This window comes from Agelaius phoeniceus, chromosome 6 (assembly GCF_051311805.1).
Source record: "Agelaius phoeniceus isolate bAgePho1 chromosome 6, bAgePho1.hap1, whole genome shotgun sequence".
Classification (NCBI taxonomy): Eukaryota; Metazoa; Chordata; class Aves; order Passeriformes; family Icteridae; genus Agelaius; species Agelaius phoeniceus.
In genome coordinates, this window is record NC_135270.1 from 61,713,382 (window position 1) to 61,731,789 (window position 18,408).

The 18,408-nt window shown below is 47.7% G+C and overlaps 1 protein-coding gene across 4 annotated transcripts in view; it reads left to right on the top strand.

The window, feature by feature from the left end:
- Nucleotides 1-18,408, top strand: part of FERMT2 (FERM domain containing kindlin 2) — a 52,581-nt gene that overhangs the window by 21,557 nt on the left and 12,616 nt on the right. For 2 of the 4 annotated variants that reach the window (XM_077180868.1, XM_054634650.2), the window contains exons 3-8: nucleotides 10,356-10,490; nucleotides 14,041-14,073; nucleotides 14,511-14,736; nucleotides 14,880-14,982; nucleotides 15,415-15,522; nucleotides 17,141-17,275. In XM_077180868.1, the coding sequence (XP_077036983.1) occupies nucleotides 10,356-10,490; nucleotides 14,041-14,073; nucleotides 14,511-14,736; nucleotides 14,880-14,982; nucleotides 15,415-15,522; nucleotides 17,141-17,275 (740 nt within the window). The remainder of the gene's footprint in view (nucleotides 1-10,355; nucleotides 10,491-14,040; nucleotides 14,074-14,510; nucleotides 14,737-14,879; nucleotides 14,983-15,414; nucleotides 15,523-17,140; nucleotides 17,276-18,408) is intronic. The other 2 variants (XM_077180869.1, XM_077180870.1) reach the window with 1 other exon arrangement.

The window sequence follows — 18,408 nt, forward strand, 5'->3', positions numbered from 1 at the left end:
TGATATGGCTCATCACGAGACAGGAGATCTGTCACTGATGCTGTCAGAACCTTATCTGGCTCTGAAGCAGCCTTTTCTTCCAACTGCAGAGCTTTTGGTGTATTTATGACCAAACCAGCAGAATAATCCTGATATGTAAAGGTTTGGGAGCAGGGAAAAGCCTCTGGGATAGCAGAGGTTGGAGCTGTGAGCAGGCAGCAGGGACACATCCATCAAGGGCTGTGCTGACTTCCCTTCTGCAGCATCTGAAGTACTGAAATGAAGTTCCTGATTTTGGGGAAAGCAGGGCTTTTACTGGAAATTTCACTTTCCTTTGAGTGCCTCTCAGCAGCCTGAGCTGTTTGAGGACAGACACAAGCTGCAGTGATTGAGTTGTTTAGCCCTCCCAGTTGTGTTTACTGGGAGCCAGATGTTCAGCAGAGCTACTGGGAAGATGATACACGAGCTTGGCATCAGCTTCAGGGAAGAGGGGTTGGGATGTGGGGGTGCAGAAGGGCTGGAGTTGGAGGGGCTGGGATGCTCTTCCCAGAACCACCGAGGTATAAATACAAATGATGCACAAATACATTTTGTATGAGTGTTAAAATGCCCCTATAGATGTTGAAATACCACTGTTTATAGATGTCATATCTAATGTGTTTTAACATTTATGTACTTAATATATATATATTATACATTAATGAAAAACCCATATATTATGAATATATATATATATATATATATATATATATATATATATATATATATATCTTAGGATTTAAATCTTGGCTCTGAGGGTGGCCCAGAGCAGCTGTGGCTGCCCCTGGATCCCTGGCAGTGTCCAAGGCCAGGCTGGGCAGGGCTTGGAGCACCCTGGGATAGTGGAAGGTGTCCCTGCCCATGGCAGGGGGTTGGAACCAAACTATTCTGTGATTTTGTGATTTTCCTTTTCCCCTCCCCATTTGTGTTTTCCTACCCCATTTTATTTCATTACCTTTCCCTGCCCTCCTCAACGTCCCTGCACAGAGCTCTCATATTCCACCTTAATCAAGCTGATTGTCTCTCCAAGGAGAACTGAGCAGATATTTCAAGGTGGAAGGGAAAGTGATCCCAGCATAGTCCTTGTCTCTGAAATCCCTTGATTTCTGAGCTCCAGGGAGGTTAGGACAGAGCTGTGCCTGGGAGTTGCTCAGATTTTGGCTGTACCTGTTTGCTGTCATTGCCCCTGGATCATTTAATTACACACCTCAGTAACTCCAGCACAAAGCATCACCAGTGAATAATTGAAGTAATTCCTGATGTTCTCAGGACTCTGGCTGGTTGCATTTATAAAATCCTCACTACACAAGCAGGAACACACATGGATGAATTATTTAAGGCTGTCCTTTGCTTCTCTTCCCTTTCAGTTGTTACCCAGAGGTGTGACCCTTGCAGAGTGGGGTTGGTTTTTAAAGAGAAGTCTCTGTTCTTGTGCAGAGGGAGGTTATTCCAAAGGGCAGCTCCCCAGGGCTCCCAGGGAAGATGCTGGGGCCACTCACACATCCCTCACTTTCCTGGAGGTCGTGTGAAGCCGGAAAAAACTCCAATCTCACTCTGAGTGCTGGATTGCAGCCCCTTGATTCCCACAGCAGCCACTCAGGAGGGCTAAAGGCAGGGATTGACCCTGGCAGGCACGAGGAGAGGAGCAGGCAGGGCATGGGATGGGCAGCCCTCATCCAAAGGGTGGCCTGGAATCCTGCCCAGGAGCAGCTGCTGGCAGGCAGCTCCAGCCTGAAGGGCCAGCTTTGATCTGCAATTAAAGACCAGAGAAAGAGAAAGTAAAACTTCACTTTTTTTTTTTTTCTTTTCCCTTTGCAGCAGGGATTTGTGCTTCCTGCCTGACTGTCAGTGGGACACGGGGTTGGGATGGGATGTTCTCTGCTCCCTACTCTCATCATCCCATTGGGAGATAATTTCACCCAGAAAATTGCCCATCAAATATCCAATGCAGATTTGATGGGCTGTGATGCCTTGTGCAGGCTGCCCTAGAGCAGAGGCTGGATGGAGTTCCAGAATAAAGCAGGGATTGATTCAAAGCATCTCCTCCATGCATCCACCTTGGGCAGCACAAGAGCCCAGCCAGGGCTGCACCCAAGATGAACCAAAATGGCCCCAAAATGCACGGCCGGGCACGGGGTCTCTCCCTGGGATCAGTTCTGCTCCATTTGCATCTTGCAGTTCATTGTCCCATTCCAGCTTTAGCCCCTGCAGTCCCACCCTGCTTGTTTTTCTCTCTCCAGCCCACGGGGTTTGTGCTCTTGGGGCTGAGGTTTGGATCATTTGTCCTTGGTGCCCAGCTGGAGCAGGAATTGTTTTGTCTCCCTGCTCTGTGCACAGAGCTCACCATCCCATAATATGGAGCCCAGACCCTCACACTAAAGCAGCACAGAATGTGAAAAATAAAAAAGCTAAACCTGAGGGATCAGCTGCACTCAGCATTTTATTGGTGTGAGTGGGAATATCCTCATTGAATGTGGGATTTGGGGAGGTGGGAGATGCTCAGCCATCATCCAACATAACAACAAATGTGAAAATCCTCTTTTCCTATGTGAACAGGAAGGAATCATCAGCTGTGAGGGCAGTGAGACACAGGGTGCCCAGAGCAGCTGTGGCTGCCCCTGGATCCCTGGAAGTGCCCATGGCCAGGCTGGACAGGGCTTGGAGCAGCCTGGGACAGTGGAAGGTGTCCCTGCCCATGGAAGGGAACTGGATGATCTTTAAGGTCCCTTCCAACCCAAACCATTCTGGGATTCTGGGATGGCTTCACTTCATTCCAGCCCAGTGGATGCCTTACAGCTGCTTCCTTCCAGCCTTCTGCCTGCATTTTTTTCCCTATATCCCAGGAGCTCCAAGGGACTCCAGGCAGGCTCTGCTGCTGCTCTGTGGGCACGTGGGACAGGAAAAGCAAACAACAGGATGAAACAGTGAGAGTTTTTTCCCAGGCCTCAGCATTTCCTGCCCCAGCAATGCTCCTTCTCCTGGAGACATGACTTATGGTGGAGCTGCAGGGTGAGGGGAGATGCTGTGACAGCAGAAAACCTCCCATCCTTCTCCTCTTCTCCTGGCTGTGAAGATCTGGGACCTCTGCTGCCCTCCAGCCTGAGAAGAGAAGCAGGAAAAATTCTGGTTGATGTTCATGGGAGCACAGAGAGAACAACCCAGTGCCAGAGCTGGGAGGAGGAAGCTCTGGGAGGAACCACTCCAAAATTCATGACCAATCCCTCCCTACCCACCCCGAGGCTGTGTAAGACAGAGAAATTCCCTTCAGGCTCTTTTATTTCCCCAGAGTCTGGTGGAGCTCACACCCAGCTCCTGCCTCATCATCTGAGTGAATTAGTCACCTGTTTTGGGAAACTCAGTCTGGGGAGCATCCTGTGCCCAGCTGTGACATTTCCATGCCCACATTCCATCTTGCTCTGGTCCCCAGCTCCCCTTCTTGCCCAGGGTGAGGGTGGTGTGATCCTGAGGAGCTTGTGGAGCTGGGGGTGCAGAGAGTTCCATGAGGGTGATGAGCTGCTTCCCATCATCCCAAAAATAAGGAGCTTCCCGAGACTCGCCGAGTGGCAGGGAGGTGACAGCCACCCTTCCCTGCCTCAGCCTCCAGCCACCAAATGCAACCTGAGCCGAGGTGGCAGTGGCATTTGGGAGTGGCAGGGTGCCAGCCCAGCCCAGCCCAGCCCAGGGAAGGTGACACCATCCCAGTGCCAAATGTGACCTTACCTTTTTTTTTTTCCCTCTCCAAACGCTCCCCGCTCCAGAACAGAACGTCCTCTGACTCCTGAAGTATTTGCAATATTTCCACGCCCTCGGCTGCCAAAAAGACTTCTATAAAAAGCCACTGTTTGTTGTTTTTTGGGGTTTTTTGTTGTTTTTGAGATTTTTGCAAAACTGAAACCCTTTGGTGGGCGATGTGCAGCGTTCCCAGGGCTCTGTGACAGGCACATGGAGCTCCATCCCTGGCCCAGTTGCTTTCCAGGAGGCAAAGCTGCCTGGGGTTTGTGGAATCACAGGATATCCTGATTGGAAGGGACCCACAAGGATCATCAAGTCCAATCCAATCAAGTCCATCATCCTGGCCCTGCACAGGACAGGAATCCCACCATCCCTGGCCACTGCAAACCTCCTAAACTTTTTCTTCCTCACACCCTGCTGGTAAATAAAGGAGTGTTTTCCCTAAAATCATGGAGTCCTGGTAGATGCACATGAGCATCTCAGTGGGAATTTGGGGAGCAACAGCAGCATTCAGGAGGAATTTCTTCATGGAAAGGGTGGTCAGGCCTTGGAAGGGGCTGCCCAGGGAGGTTTGGTGTCCCCATCCCTGGAGGCGTCCAGCGAAGGACTGGACGTGGCACTTAGGGCTCTGGGCTGGGTGACAAGGTGAGGATGATTCACAGGCTGGATTTGATGATCCTGGATGTCTTTTCCAGCCTCAGTGACTCTGGGATCTGGGGATGCAGGCTGTGGATGCTCAGGAGCATCAGGAGGATGCTCAGGGATGACGTTCTCGGGGAGGCGGCGGCGGTGAAACCCCGAGCATGGATCTGCTGCCTTTCCCTGCCACGAGCACAGAGCTTTGGCAGTGGCACAGCTATTTCTAAATATGTCCAGGGAATGGGTGTGGAAGGAAATCTTCCCATTTCCAGAGCTGGCCAAACTGCAACGTCCTCAGCTTTTTCAGGGCCCAAGCATTCGCTGCCAGCTGCGGCTTTTTCCCCTTTTATTGCCTGCCCGTGCTCAGCTGTCAGACCAGCTCCAGGAACTGGGGTCAGGGAAATAACCAGATTTAATTACAGAGTGTCTGAGATGGACAAAAAAAAAAAAAAAACCTTTCAGCTCTCCCCCCCTGTCCCCACCCCATGGTGTTCTGCGTGTGGAGGAGCAGCAGGTTTTATGTCACCGTGTGAGTCAGTGAATTTTTTCATCCTTACTCTGCTCTTGACAGAGACCCTTTAAATAGAATCCATCCTGAAGACATTAGGGCATGCTGGCCAAGCCTTCCTTGGAATTAGCTGGATTGCTCTTTATGGGCCGAAGCAGAGGGAAGGGTGTGAGTGGATTGTTTTTCTCTTGTTTGTGGGATTAAATTAATGGAGTTTAATTGGACTGGAGCTGCAGTTCAGCCACTTCAGGGGCAAGGCTTGTAGTGCTGCCTGTGCTCCAGGAGGCATCCAGATAATGGGAGCCTGGGGATTTCGTCCCACTTATGGAAAAAACATCCAAACATTCAAGTGTTTGTTGACTCTGCCTCTCCAATGGCTCTTTTTATTGGCCTTGCAGTAATGCTTGGCTCCATCACCGCTGCCTGCATCCTCCTCCTTCTCCTTTTCCTTCTCCTCCTGCATCTCTCTGGGCTGGTGGTGCCCGATTTCAGCTCTGGGAACCACTGGCACAAACATTCACACCCCTCCAAACCCCCCCGATCCCATTTTTGGGTGGTTTTGCACATCACTGCTCCCTTGGCAAATCCATAAGTCAACAGGCACTTGGATTTTCCACCCACAATTTGGGAAGGCTCCAGCAAAACCTCTGCTAGGGTCAGCCCCAGCTGATTCCACACCCATAGCACTCCTTGGGCATCTCCAGAGGCTTTGTGGGATGTCCTGAGAGAGCTGCAAGGGCCCCAGGCAGTGAGTAGAGAGTTTGGCTTTTGCCCAGATAAATATTTAAGTTCCTGGGCATCTGAGGAACCCATAATAAAATGTACTGAATGTACAAACGCAGTAAACTGTGCTGGGGAGGTGAGGACCTGCTCCATCATATACTGCCCAGTGTCCAACACAGCCACAGCCTTATCTCCAGACACTCCTCAGGTTATGTAAGTTCCTTTTTTAGTTTCTTTTTTGGTTTTTTTTTTCCCCTCTGGTCTGTTTTGCAGAACTTTATCTCAAGAGAATTTATGTTTCAGATAAGTCGGATGCTTCGTTCTGTAAACTTAGACTGTGAAAAGCCATCCATAGAATTCACTCATTCCAAGGAAAAAAAAACATCTTTATTTTTGGTTTTAAGTCTGAAATGGGGTTTGAGGTCTCATTTTTCTAAGATTTGTCAGAGTGATGCACAAAGGCTGTAATTTTAATGAGTCACTGGTTGCAGGGGGCAGTGATGGAGTGCAGAGAAATCCCACTTCCCAGAGATATCCCACTTCAAAACACATTTCCTGAAGGAGGGTGGCTGGATCAGCATTAAAGAGAGGATTTCCCCTCAATGCTGTCTGTGCTACAAGTAAATTTATGGAGTTTTTATGTTCAAGAATTAAGGTGGTGAAGCAGCCCTCTGGCCTTTAGGGGAGCCAGAAATGGGGAAGGAAATTGGATGCCGGAAGCTTTTTGCAACATTAATTTTCTTTCCACATCAAAAATTTCTTTGTGTCTCAGATTATTATCTGTATTTATGAGAACTGAATACTGAAAGTAGTGTGATTTCCCATCATTTCAGTTTTTGGGGACGTCCATCCATACTCAGCCCTTGCAGTCAATGATGTCATGTTCTAGATGTGGGTGATGTAAGAAAACCATAAATCTGATTTCTTGTGGGAATGGAAGCCCCTGGATCCCTGGAAGTGTCCAAGGCCAGGTTGGATGGAGCTTGGAGCAATCTGGGACAGGGGAAGGTGTCCCTGCCATGGCAGGGGTGGAATGAGATGAGCTTTAAGGTCCCTTCCAACCCAAACCCTTTTGGGATCCCCATCACAACACACCTTGGTGGATAAAGAAGCAGCAGCTGCAAGATTTACTTGGTGGATTTAGTGCAAAAGAGCATAAACTGGGAATTTTACACCCTCTAAGGAAGATGTTTTTTAAAGTCTGTTTGCAGGGCGCAGATGGTGCTTTGTGAAGGAAGAGGGTTTGATCCCAGCTCTGGAGTTTGTCTGAAATGGGAGATAAATGGGCACAGCTGGGCTGGGTGAGCTGTGCAGGGGCTGGATGAGAAATGAAGGATTACACTGGAAAAAAAGGCCAAGGATTTCCCTTCAGCCACAGCCAGCAGGCACAGGCAGCATCTTGCAGGCAAATGGAAGAGAAGATGCTGCAGGCAGCAAAATGGCTTCATCCAAGAGTTGCAAAAATTTCTCTTGGAGATTCAAAGCCGCCTTTCTGATCATGTTTTGAGCTCCAAAACTCTTTCTTCGAGTTCAGGCCTTTCTGTCTCCTTCCCATAGAATCCCAGAATGGTTTGGGTTGGAAAGGATCTCAAAGCCAATCCCGTCCCACCCCTGCCATGGCAGGGACACCTTCCACTGTCCCAGGCTGCTCCAAGCCCTGTCCAACCTGGCCTGGGACACTGCCAGGGATCCAGGGGCAGCCACAGCTGCTCTGGGCACCCTGTGCCAGGGCCTGCCCACCCTCCCAGCCAGGAATTCCCTCCCAAGATCCCTAAATCTCCAGTCTGAAGCCATTCTCTGCCTGCCTTGGTGGGTTTGTAAAGTCCTGGAGGCTGTGGATGGAGGCAGTTGGGAGGAATTTGCTGCTCATCCATAGGATCCCTGCTCATCCATAGGATCCCTGCTCACGCATAGGATCCCTGCTCACCCATAGGATTCCTGCTCATCCATAGGATCCCTGCTCACCCATAGGATTCCTGCTCATCCATAGGATCCCTGCTCATCCATAGGATCCCTGCTCATCCATAAGATCCCTGCTCACCCATAGGATCCCTGCTCATCCATAGGGTCCCTGCTCACCCATAGGATTCCTGCTCATCCATAGGGTCCCTGCTGGCATCCCCAGGATTGCTGCCTGCTCCACCCCCTGCAGCCATGAGCTGCTTCCAAGCAGCTGCCCAAAACTTGCCCTGGATCCTTTCTGTCCCGCTGGGAGCATCAGGAACGACTGAGGGGCTATAAAAAGTCTCTTTGATATCAGATGGTCAAGCCCTGGGATGATTCCAGGATTGCTTCCAGAATCCCAGCCTGGCCCAGAGCCTCCTCCTGGCCTCCCTGAGTGCTTCCAGCTGAGAGCTGCTAATGCACCATAAATAAACCTCAGAGCCTCAACCTTGCTCCAAAATACATGGGGAACTCCTCCATTTAGGCTGTGCTGCCTCTTGTCCCCTGCATGTGACCCTGGTTGTCCCAGCAGATTCCTGCTCCATGAGGTAAGCTGGCTGGGATAAATGGGAATGCATGGAGCTGCCTGCACTCAGCCTCTGGGTATTTGTTGCTAGAAATGGTCAAAAAGTTGGGCAGGGAAACTGGAGGGGTGGCTGGTGGGGTTTAGTGAGATGGTTTGTGTGGTAATAAATCAGGGTTAACTTAAAGCTGAAAATAAAAGTTGTATATATAAAAAATGAATAATAATATAAATATAAATATTTCTATTATATTTATATTTACATTATATAATTATATATTATGTATTATATATAGTACATATTATATATACTATTTATATCTATATTATATTTAAATTATTTATTTAAATAATATTTATTTAAATATAAATAAATAATATAGGAATAAATATCTCTAAATACAGGAATAAAACCAAATTATAAGTTCAAAAAGTTTGTATATAAAATATAAATATATAAAAATCTATATATTTTTTAGAGATTTAGAATCCACATAGATATCTAAATCCATATATTTTTAGCCTGGAATTGTTCAAGGCCAGATTGGACAAGATTTGGAGCAACCTGGGGTAGTGGAAGGTGTCCCTGCCCATGGCAGGGGGTGGAACAAGGTGGACTTTAAGGTTCCATCCAGCCCAAACCATTCTGGGATTCAGTTATATGATTGAAATAAATATATATAAATATATAAATATAAATAAAGCTGAAAATAAATAATGCCTTCTAAAAATAATATATATTAATATATATATTAAATATTTACATATATAAATATCGTGTGTAAGTAACTACAGGAATATAAATAAAAATAAAACTTAAATTAAAGCTAGGTAATGGGATGGGACACCTACTATATGAAAGTCACCTACTATATATAAAAAATAATTTACTATATTAAATCCAGAAGTGTGCAGCCTCTGGATTCAGGAATATCAGAGCTGGTGGGATCCTACTGAAGATCACCTGGCTAGGGGAAGTTCCCAGTGTGGCATTTCCCAGCCTGTTTGCAGGAAGGAACCATGCTGGTGAGGGTGGGCACTGTGGGGCTGTGTCCTGCTCAGGTCACCTGCTGGGGACCAAATTCCAGTGTTAATTATAATCCTGTGTTAATTACAATCCTGGGAGTGCTCAGGGAGCTCCCGCTGCTGCCAGCCCTGTAAGTTCTCCTGCCTGGGATCATGGCTGGCTGTGCCCTTCAGCATTCCTTGGGTGGGAAAGCCCAGCCTGGCTGCAGCCAGCTCCTGGCTCCTGATTTTTCCTGCAGCAGGGATGGGACCAGGGCCACTTTCCATAGGGCATTCCAAAGGGGAGGCTCTGCAGCTGAGCATGTTGGGGTGATAGGTGCAATAAACAGAGCAGGAAACAGCACAGGAGCTTCAGCATGGACAGGCAGCTGCAGAGGAGACTCCAGAGCTCCTTCCAGGCTCAGGCATGTCCGGAGTCCCCATCAGAGAATCACAGGATGGTTTGGACTGGAAAGGACCCTAAATCCCATCCCATTCCACCCCTGCCATGGCAGGGTCACCTCTCACCATCCCACATTGCTCCAAACCCTGTCCAGCCTGGCTTTGGACACTTCCAGGGAACCCAGGCAGGAAAATGGGAGAGGTTTGCTGTGAAAAGGAAACACTTTAATCTCTTTAAAAAGTGGGTAAATTATAGGCTTTAAACTTTCCAGTCTGATGTGTAAATAAATGGCTTAACTCTTGGATTGCTTCTATGGAAGTGAGAGGGTCTGGTCTGTTACCTACACGGCTAAGTAGGGATTTGTGTGCTGATTTCTATTTCTATTTCATTTTTATTTCTCTTTCTATTTTTTCTATTTCTATAATTTCTATTTCCATTTCTTTACATTATTTCTATATTATTGTGTATTATAATATGATATATTATTTCTAATTTGATGTTATTAATATGAGTGTTATTATTTTTATTACTTATATTTAATGTATGAAGGTGTTACTAGGCTCTGTCACAGTGCTCACATTTACATTTGATTGACTGTGCCTGGGAAATTCCACATTTTATCCAAATGTTATGTTACCTTTCCAGCCAAGGACAATACTTGTTTCCAACAGGCTTGCAAGGAAAATGTTCTCAACTTGATTTTTAACCATTACAGAGCAGGAAATTCATCCAAGGGAGATACTGGGCATTGCTGGATGTTGTTCCTAATGGAAAGATTTCTTCTTTTCCCCTTTTTTTCCCCTTTTTTGTCCTTTTTTTCCCATCCTGCCATTATAAAAGTGATCCATTTCCCCCTCCAGACATCAGGCATCCAGAAGAGCTCTCCCTTTTGAGGAAACCCAGAGATCCATCAAAGAAAAAAAAGAAGAAATTGGACGATCAATGTGAAGATGACACCTTCGAGCTGGAGGGGCCTCTGATCACACCAGGGTCGGGTGAGCTGGCAAAAAAAAATGGGAGCAGGGGAAAAAACTGGCACAGCAACGTGGGGCTGATTGAATTTCTGGGGCTCTGTGCAAGAAACAGACCCCAGATCCATGGCACAGGTCCTGGCGGGCTGCAGCACTCGCTGGCACGGATGCATGTCTGGGGCTGGAGCTGTCACGCATTTCTGGGAGCAGAGCAACCCCCAGGCTTCACAGAGCAATCCAGAGCCCAAGTGTGGCCACTTGAGCACTCAGATGGTGTTGCTGAGAGCTTTTCTTAGCCTGTTAAGAAAGGAGTTAAATGGAAAATCGTTGCTAATGTCTACATTCCTGGCGTGGTTTAGGCTGTGCCACCGTTCTGCTCTGTATTTACAGCCCAGCAAGGGCAGGGTTTTATTAATTGCTTTAGTGTTGCCTTACATGAACGGTGTAGCTGTGGATTGTGATGCTAAATAAATCCTTTTATTGCTGGGGGCTGGTTGGCCAGTGTGGATTCCAGATCCAGAGCAGGACTGGGAAGGGAATTTCTGCTGGAGTAACATCCCTGATGGAGTTGCCACAGGCAGCAAATTGATGCAGGTGTTTGCAAGCAGAGGGGGTTTTTCAGCTTTTTTCCATGGCTGCTGGAAGTCTGGTGTCTGAAGGCAAATGGCAGGAGTTTAAACCATAATTTTGGCCAACTGGGAGCACTTCATCCCAAATGGATTTGTGGAGAAAGCCACAGTGGTGAGCAGGAGAGACGTGTCTGGCTGCCAAAGCTCTTGGGTTTAAATCCAGCAATCCAAGGGCAGCAGGGCAGCTTTAATTAAAAAAACTACCTTGCAATTGTAAAGTTGTGTTAATTGATGTTAAATCAGCTGCAGGGAGTGTGGTTAATGCCAGTGGTGACACAGGGCTTGCAGAAAGGAAGGTTTTGGCTGTGCAGGCTGATGTGCACCACAGGTCTGGAACAAGGGAAAATAATCCTCCTTCTGCTCTGATCCCACTCTTTCTCCTCTCTTAAAATTAAAAATACTTCTGGGCTTGTCCTCTTCCACTCCTGGCTCAGAGAATTTGGGCAAGGCTCCAGTCAATTTTCATTTCCATTTGGCATTTTCATCTTGGAAGTCCATTCTAAGCCTTTCCAACAGCCAGTGCTCACAGAGAGCATCTCTGTTAGATTAATAGGAAAGACTTGGCCTTCTTTGGGGGAAATGTATGCAAAAGCTGGGCTTTATTTTAATTATTTATGGCTCTTCCAGTGAGTCACTTGGCTGGTTTTGCTCTCCTTGTGAATGAAATCACTCACAGCAGGTTGAATTCCTGCCTGTTCAGGTGCCATTCGATAAAAGCCGTGGGTTTCATCTGAATAAATAATTTCTAGTGTTGTTCCAACATCAGTTTGTGTGCTGAAAGCTTCTGGAAAACTAATTAATAATTAAGGAGGTGCTGATTTCAATGTCTTGGGAGTGTTTTGTCACTGAGTACCCCAAACCTGGCAGTGAAACCATTGAAATCCCAGTGGGCAGAGTTGTCAATACACCCACAGGATGTGTTGCCCAACACTTTCCATTAGAAGACCTGTAGTCACTTGTTTATATAAATTAGCCAAATTTGTAGCTATTTCTGCTGGAACTTTCCATGACACTGCCTGCCTGGGGCAAATTTTTTAAGGGAAGCTTCTTCTGAGATGTTTCAGGTGTTTGGAGAAAGAGATGAGGAGAAAAGTGCAGGGGAAGCTTTGCTCTGATGGAGCAGATACTCAGTCAGGAGTGTGGGGGATATTCATGGAAAAACTTGCCCAAAATTTGTGGCAAAAAGTGGGATTTTCTTTTGTTGTTCCAGTTGATGCTTAGCCTTGTGTGCTTGAGCCATGTGAAGGCTGAAGCTGCAGTGAGGGTGGATGGCGAGGAGGGAAGAACTCCTTTGGGAAGTGGTTTTTGGGGGTTTATGGCTGGTTTTTGTTGGAGTTCTCTGCTCCAGTGCTGTAACAATCCATGGGGAGAGCAACTTTCTGTTGCTTTTATAATCACAGAATGACAGGATAGCTCAAGTGGGAAGGGATCCTCAGCATCGTGGAGTCCCAGCTCCCAAAGTGCAAGTACCTGGTCTAAAAACCTGGAAATCATCCCTGGCCTTTTCCTTGCAAATGAAGGTGGATTTTTCCATCCCTTGACATCCCTGCTGCTTTTTTTCTCCTGCCTGGTTTGCTGGATCTGTCTTGGTGACAGCTACCCATGGTGCTTACAGGTCCCCAAATGATTCATCCAGACTGGGATACCAGCAAAACGAGCAGGAGCATTAAAAGCATCCTTGTTTGGTGGATTTCACTTATATTTTCCACCCTGGCAGGCAGTTTAGAATCAGGTTTGTAATTATTTGGAGTTTCCTAGCCATGATTTTGGTTGTTACTGACATGGATGCTGCTGATTCCCACCATTCTTCCTGCTCCTTGAGATGCCCGTCGTGAAAATTGAGGGTTCAGGAAGGTTTTTCCATTGGTTTGGTCTTGGACTTTTCCAGTCCAGCTCAGTTTTCTGTCATTCCTTGGCCATGAGGGTGTGGGATGGTTTGGAGCAAGGAGCTGGAGCCAAAGTGGTGGCTCAGGGCAGCAGCAGGAGGTGGCACAAAAGGTTTTGTTTGTGGCATTTCAACTCTGTCACCATCTTCAACACCCTCAGCAGAGCTCTGGGAGGGAGAGCTTGGGTGCATTGAATTGCAGGTTCATGATTTAGGAAGGACACAGCCCTTTCCCAAAATCCAGTGTGGTGTTGGACCTTCTGGTTCTGGTGGGCAGGTTTGGGCCCAGGTGATGCTGGGTGAGCTCCTTGGCCGATGTGTGTACACAGGGGAATTCCTGCCATTAGGAGATGGTGGTTGATCCTCCCTTATTCTGAAAATCTGGATTTTTATATAAAAATTCAGTGTCCCTGTGAGGTGAAGAAAGGCTGTTTCATTGGATGGTTTGGGATGGAAGTGATTTAAAAAGGGACTTAAAGCACTTCTCATTCCACCTCCTGCCAAGGGCAGGGACACCTTCCAGAGACCAGGTTGTCCAAGCCCCATCCAAGCTCTCCTGGAACACTTCCAGGGATGGGGCAGCCACAACCTCTCTGTTAAGCTCTCAGCTATTTCAAGCTATGAGATACCAAGCTGGATTTGTTTTTTCTTTTTTTCTCTTCAAATTAATAATGTTTAAATGTTCGGGTGTTTTTATGTCTTGCTTTGAATCGGTACGAGCTGTGAAGCTTCAAAAGGCCTGGGAGTAACATTTGCTTTGGGATCAGTCTGGCACCACATTGCACCACTCAGCACATTAATCCTGAACTTGTGTGGCCACCTCAGCAAGCTTTTCCATCCAGGAATGCCACATTTCCATGCCCAGCTGTCCTGGGGAAGTCACTTCAGTTGCTTTGCTGCCACCAGCACTGCTGCAAACGCTCCATTAGGGTGGTGCAACCTCACCTGTGCTGTTCTGCCCTCTTCCAAAAATGCTCATTTTTGGCTTCTGTCCTTCTCCTGCTCTCCGGGTGACTTTCTCTCGCCTTCTCACTTCCCTCCTTTCTTTCCCTCTCTATAGGCACCGATATTCTTTACATCGGCCCCGTCAAAGGTGAGCTCCACCTCAATAGGACTTTTGCCCTCTGCCTCTGGTCTCTTTGGCTGCACCCTTAGTTTATTTTCCTGCTCCTCTAAAACTTTTGACTTCCAAAATCTTTAAGCAACAGGTAATACCGGTAAGTCGGGGGCCACTCATGTCCCAGATGCCACAGAAACACAGGGGGCAGGAGCTTCCCGGTGTGGGAGACGTGAGTCTTTTCCCATCCTTTGGGCTGGAAGGAGTTTTCCATCAGTTTTGCTCTTGGAGAAGAGCCAAGAAAGAGGAGAGGGACAGGGAGAACAAGCAGCACAGCGTTTTCCCGTTGAGAAAAGATGAGAAGGGAAAGTTTTCCATCTGCCGGCTCCGGGTTTGCGCAGAGCCGGCGTGGCCGGGAGCAGGCAGGGCTTGGCCCGAGGCTAATTCCCGGCTTTTATTCCCCTCACTGGTAGGAAATATCTATTCAAGCCCAGGACTCTATAGCAAAACGATGACACCGACCTACGACGCCCACGACGGCAGCCCCCTGTCCCCCACGTCCGCCTGGTTCGGCGACAGCGCCCTGTCCGAGGGCAACCCGGGAATCCTGGCCGTGAGCCAGCCCGTCACCTCCCCGGAGTCCTTAGCCAAAATGTACAAGCCCCAGACGCTGCTCGATAAGGCCAAAATCAACCAAGGGTGAGTTCAGGAGATGAGGATTTGGGGGTTTTTTTTGTTTTGTTTTTGTTTTTTTGGATGATTTTTTAATGGTGTTTTCGAGAGCGTCGTGGCGACTCCGCCGGAGCGTTCCGTGTGCGTTATCCCATGTTGGCAATCCACAGGTGGCTGGACTCGTCCCGATCCCTCATGGAGCAGGAGGTGAAGGAAAACGAGGCTTTGCTACTCCGATTCAAGTACTACAGCTTTTTTGACCTGAATCCAAAGGTACAGAGCTCCTTGTTCCGCTCCCATTCTGAATTTTCCATCCTTTGGAGCGAAGGATGCCTGATCTCTAACGTGCTGCTGTGTTGGTAAATCTCCCAAAGACCGTGGAAGTTTGAAAATTGGTTGTGCAGGCATCAAACCCAGGATTTGTGCTCCATTGCACCAGGGGATTTAGGTGTTGCTAGAGGTACTTAAAGAGTTCTTAAAGCCACTTCTTGTCAGTGGCAGAGGATTTTCAGTCTCGGATCGTTGTGTCGAGATGATAGATCACAGAATCCCAGACTAGTTTGGGTTGCAATGGGCCTTAAAGACCATTTCATTCCAACCCTCTGCCATGGGGAGGGACAGCTTCCAGTGGATGGGGTGGAAGCTGGGCTGTTGTGTTGAGCTGGGCTCCTGGTTTTCCGAGCATTCCACGTTTCTGTGCCGCAGTACGACGCGATCAGGATCAACCAGCTGTACGAGCAGTCCAAGTGGGCCATCCTGCTGGAGGAGATCGAGTGCACGGAGGAGGAGATGATGATGTTTGCAGCACTGCAGGTGAGACACAGCCCCAGACGCCCCTGGGTTGGGTTAGGCTTGGTTTTGTTCTCAGACTTCTCTGCTCATTAAGCTGATAAATGAAATTATGGAATCCCAACGTGGTTTGGGTTGGAAGGGGCTGCAAAGCTCATCCAGTTCCAGCTCCCTTCCTCTGTCCCAGGGTGCTCCAACCTGGTCTGGGACACTTCCAGTGATGGGGCAGCCACAGCTTCTCTGAGCAGCCTGTGCCAGGGTCTCACCACCCTCACAGCCAAGAATTCCTTCCCAACATCCCATCTAAACCATCCCTTCTTCAGTTTAAACTCATATTTTAAGCCTCACCTTGTCTCTGATGGGAGCTTGGCTTTTTCATGCTGGTAGAAGTTGGGTCATTTCCCATCTCCAGATCCTCACTTGAGTTTATGAGATAATTTAAATACTTGCCACTGATTATCCCTCATAAAAAAGAACTTGACCTGCTTTTACCAAACATGTTTATATGTATCTTAACTTCTGGTTTTGTCCTTCTTAACCCATCGCAAACGAACACGGGGTTACTGAACTGTGCCTTCCTGGCTCTCTGCCCCCAAACCAGCTGGGGATAATCTGTGGCTTTCCCAGAACTATTTATTTATCTGGTTTATGAAATGCTTTGTGTGATTTGGCATAAATGCTCCACCTGCTATTGACTTCATGGGAGGGATGGCAGGCCTTTGTTCCGTGTGGTCTGGCACACCTTGGAGCTGTAGGATGCTGAAATATCCCCCTCAGGAGCAGGGCTGCCTGCTCCAAGGGCCCCTCCCAGGAATAAAAAAGAGAGAAAAGCAGAAATATAATGGCTCAGTTTACATCCAAGTGCTCCAGAGTGGGTTGGACACAGTTCTTCCTGTGAGATTTTATGGATGTTTTGGTTTTCTGGGGTGAAAGCAGATGCAAAGACATAGAATCCTACAATGGTTTGGGTTGGAATGGGCTTTAAAGGTCATCTTGTTCCACCCCCTGCCATGGGCAGGGACACTTCCACTATCCCAGGTTGTTCCAGCCCCGTCCAACTTGGCCTTGGACACTTCCAGGGCTGGGGAATCTTACAAATATCCATAAACACCTGGTGGGAGGCAGGAAAGGGGGTGGCCAGAGGTGGCCAGTGGCAGGAGCAGAGGCCATGGACACAGCCTGGAACGTGGGAGGGTCCCTCTGCACATCAGGAAGCATCTTCATAGCAGGAGGGTGACTGAGCACTGGCACAGTTTGCCCAGAGAGGCTGTGGATTGTCCATCCCTGGAGTTACTCCAAAGCCAGGTGGATTTGGTCCTGGATAACAGCTCCAGGTGGCCCTGCTGGAGCAGGGAGTGAGACCAGGTGACCTCCAGAGGTCCCTTCCAACCTCAGCCTGGTGGAAAGAGCAGCTCTGCCCTGTGGGGTCCAGTGATCTCCCTCAGGATCAGTGCCTGGAGGCTCCTTGGACTGGAACCATCCAGGATGGTCCTTCCTGACCCAGCAAACCCCCCCAGCATTTGCTGGCATCCGCTCCTGGTTCCCCGCTCTGCTTCCCAAGCACGGTGGCTGTGTCACCATGGTCCCGTGGGATCCTGGGGCCACAGGAGCACCCAGGTGTGACCCTGGCCTTGCCTTGCAGTACCACATCAACAAGCTGTCCATCATGTCCTCGGAAAACCACCTGAACCACAGTGACAAGGACGTGGACGAGGTGGACGCCGCGCTCTCGGACCTGGAAATCACCCTGGAAGGTGGCAAGACGTCAACAATCCTGGTAAGGGAGTTTTTCCAGGCATCTAACCTCACTTATTTCCTTTTTTTCTTCTCATTCTGATGAGAAAGTTGCCCACTCCCCAGCAATATTTTCTTTAAAACACAGGGATTTTAGATACCAAGGGATAGTTCTGGAATGAGGGAACCCTGGGCAGCATCTGGAAGAGTCTTGGAGGAGCCAGGATTTTACTGATCCCCCCCCCTGCACCAAGCCACCCTCCTGATGAAATAATGGAAAACTAAATGGAAATTAAGTGATTTTTTTATCCTCACTACTGACTTTCCCAAATTACTGAGTTTTCCACGTTGAGGTTCCTCTTCCACTGTTTCTAATTCACGTTTTACAGCACCTAAAGCAGCTGCTGGATTTTCAGAACTAATTTAGGCTTATGAAACCCTATTTTTATTAGACTGGATTTTAGCCTAGGTCTGTATTTCAGAGCATTTGGGGGTTTTCTTCTTGATATGTCATTTTAACACTGGTTTTCCACCTTTAAAAATATAAAGCCTGAAAATTAAAGTGCATTAAAAGGACGCAGTCCTGTCAGCCTTGGCCCAACACAGCTTTTCCAGGCATTTTGCACATTTAAACCGTCTCTTTCCAACCCTAAAATCTGAAATTTTCCACTTTTACACTTCATATAATTTTTTAAGTGTTTATGGCAGATTTTTTTGAAGCTACATCCATCCTTAGATGCTTTATTGGCATTAACAACAGCAGAGCTTTGCAGTATGAACCAGAAATAACAACAAATTTTTATCACCAAGACATATTTTCTAATTCCTTTTGCAAAACCAGATTTGAAACACATCAGTGAGGAACAGTCCCTGCCAGACAGGAGTGAAGAGGACAATGATTCATCCAAAAATCCCATCCCTTTCCGTAGGGCTTTGGAGCAGGAGCCATTTCCAGATGCATTCGAGTAATTGAATACAGATAATGGGCAATTACTGGATTGTTTGTTTAGATTCTGCATTTTTTTCCCTGTGGTATCTGTAAACAGTTTCTCATTGCAGACTGAAAGTAAACTGTCCTGCTACTGGAAGCTCCTGGAGCAATCCTCCCTTTCTTTCCCTTTCCCTTGAAATTTTTTTTACTTCCAGCTCCTGGGAATTAAAAGGGAATTTGAACTC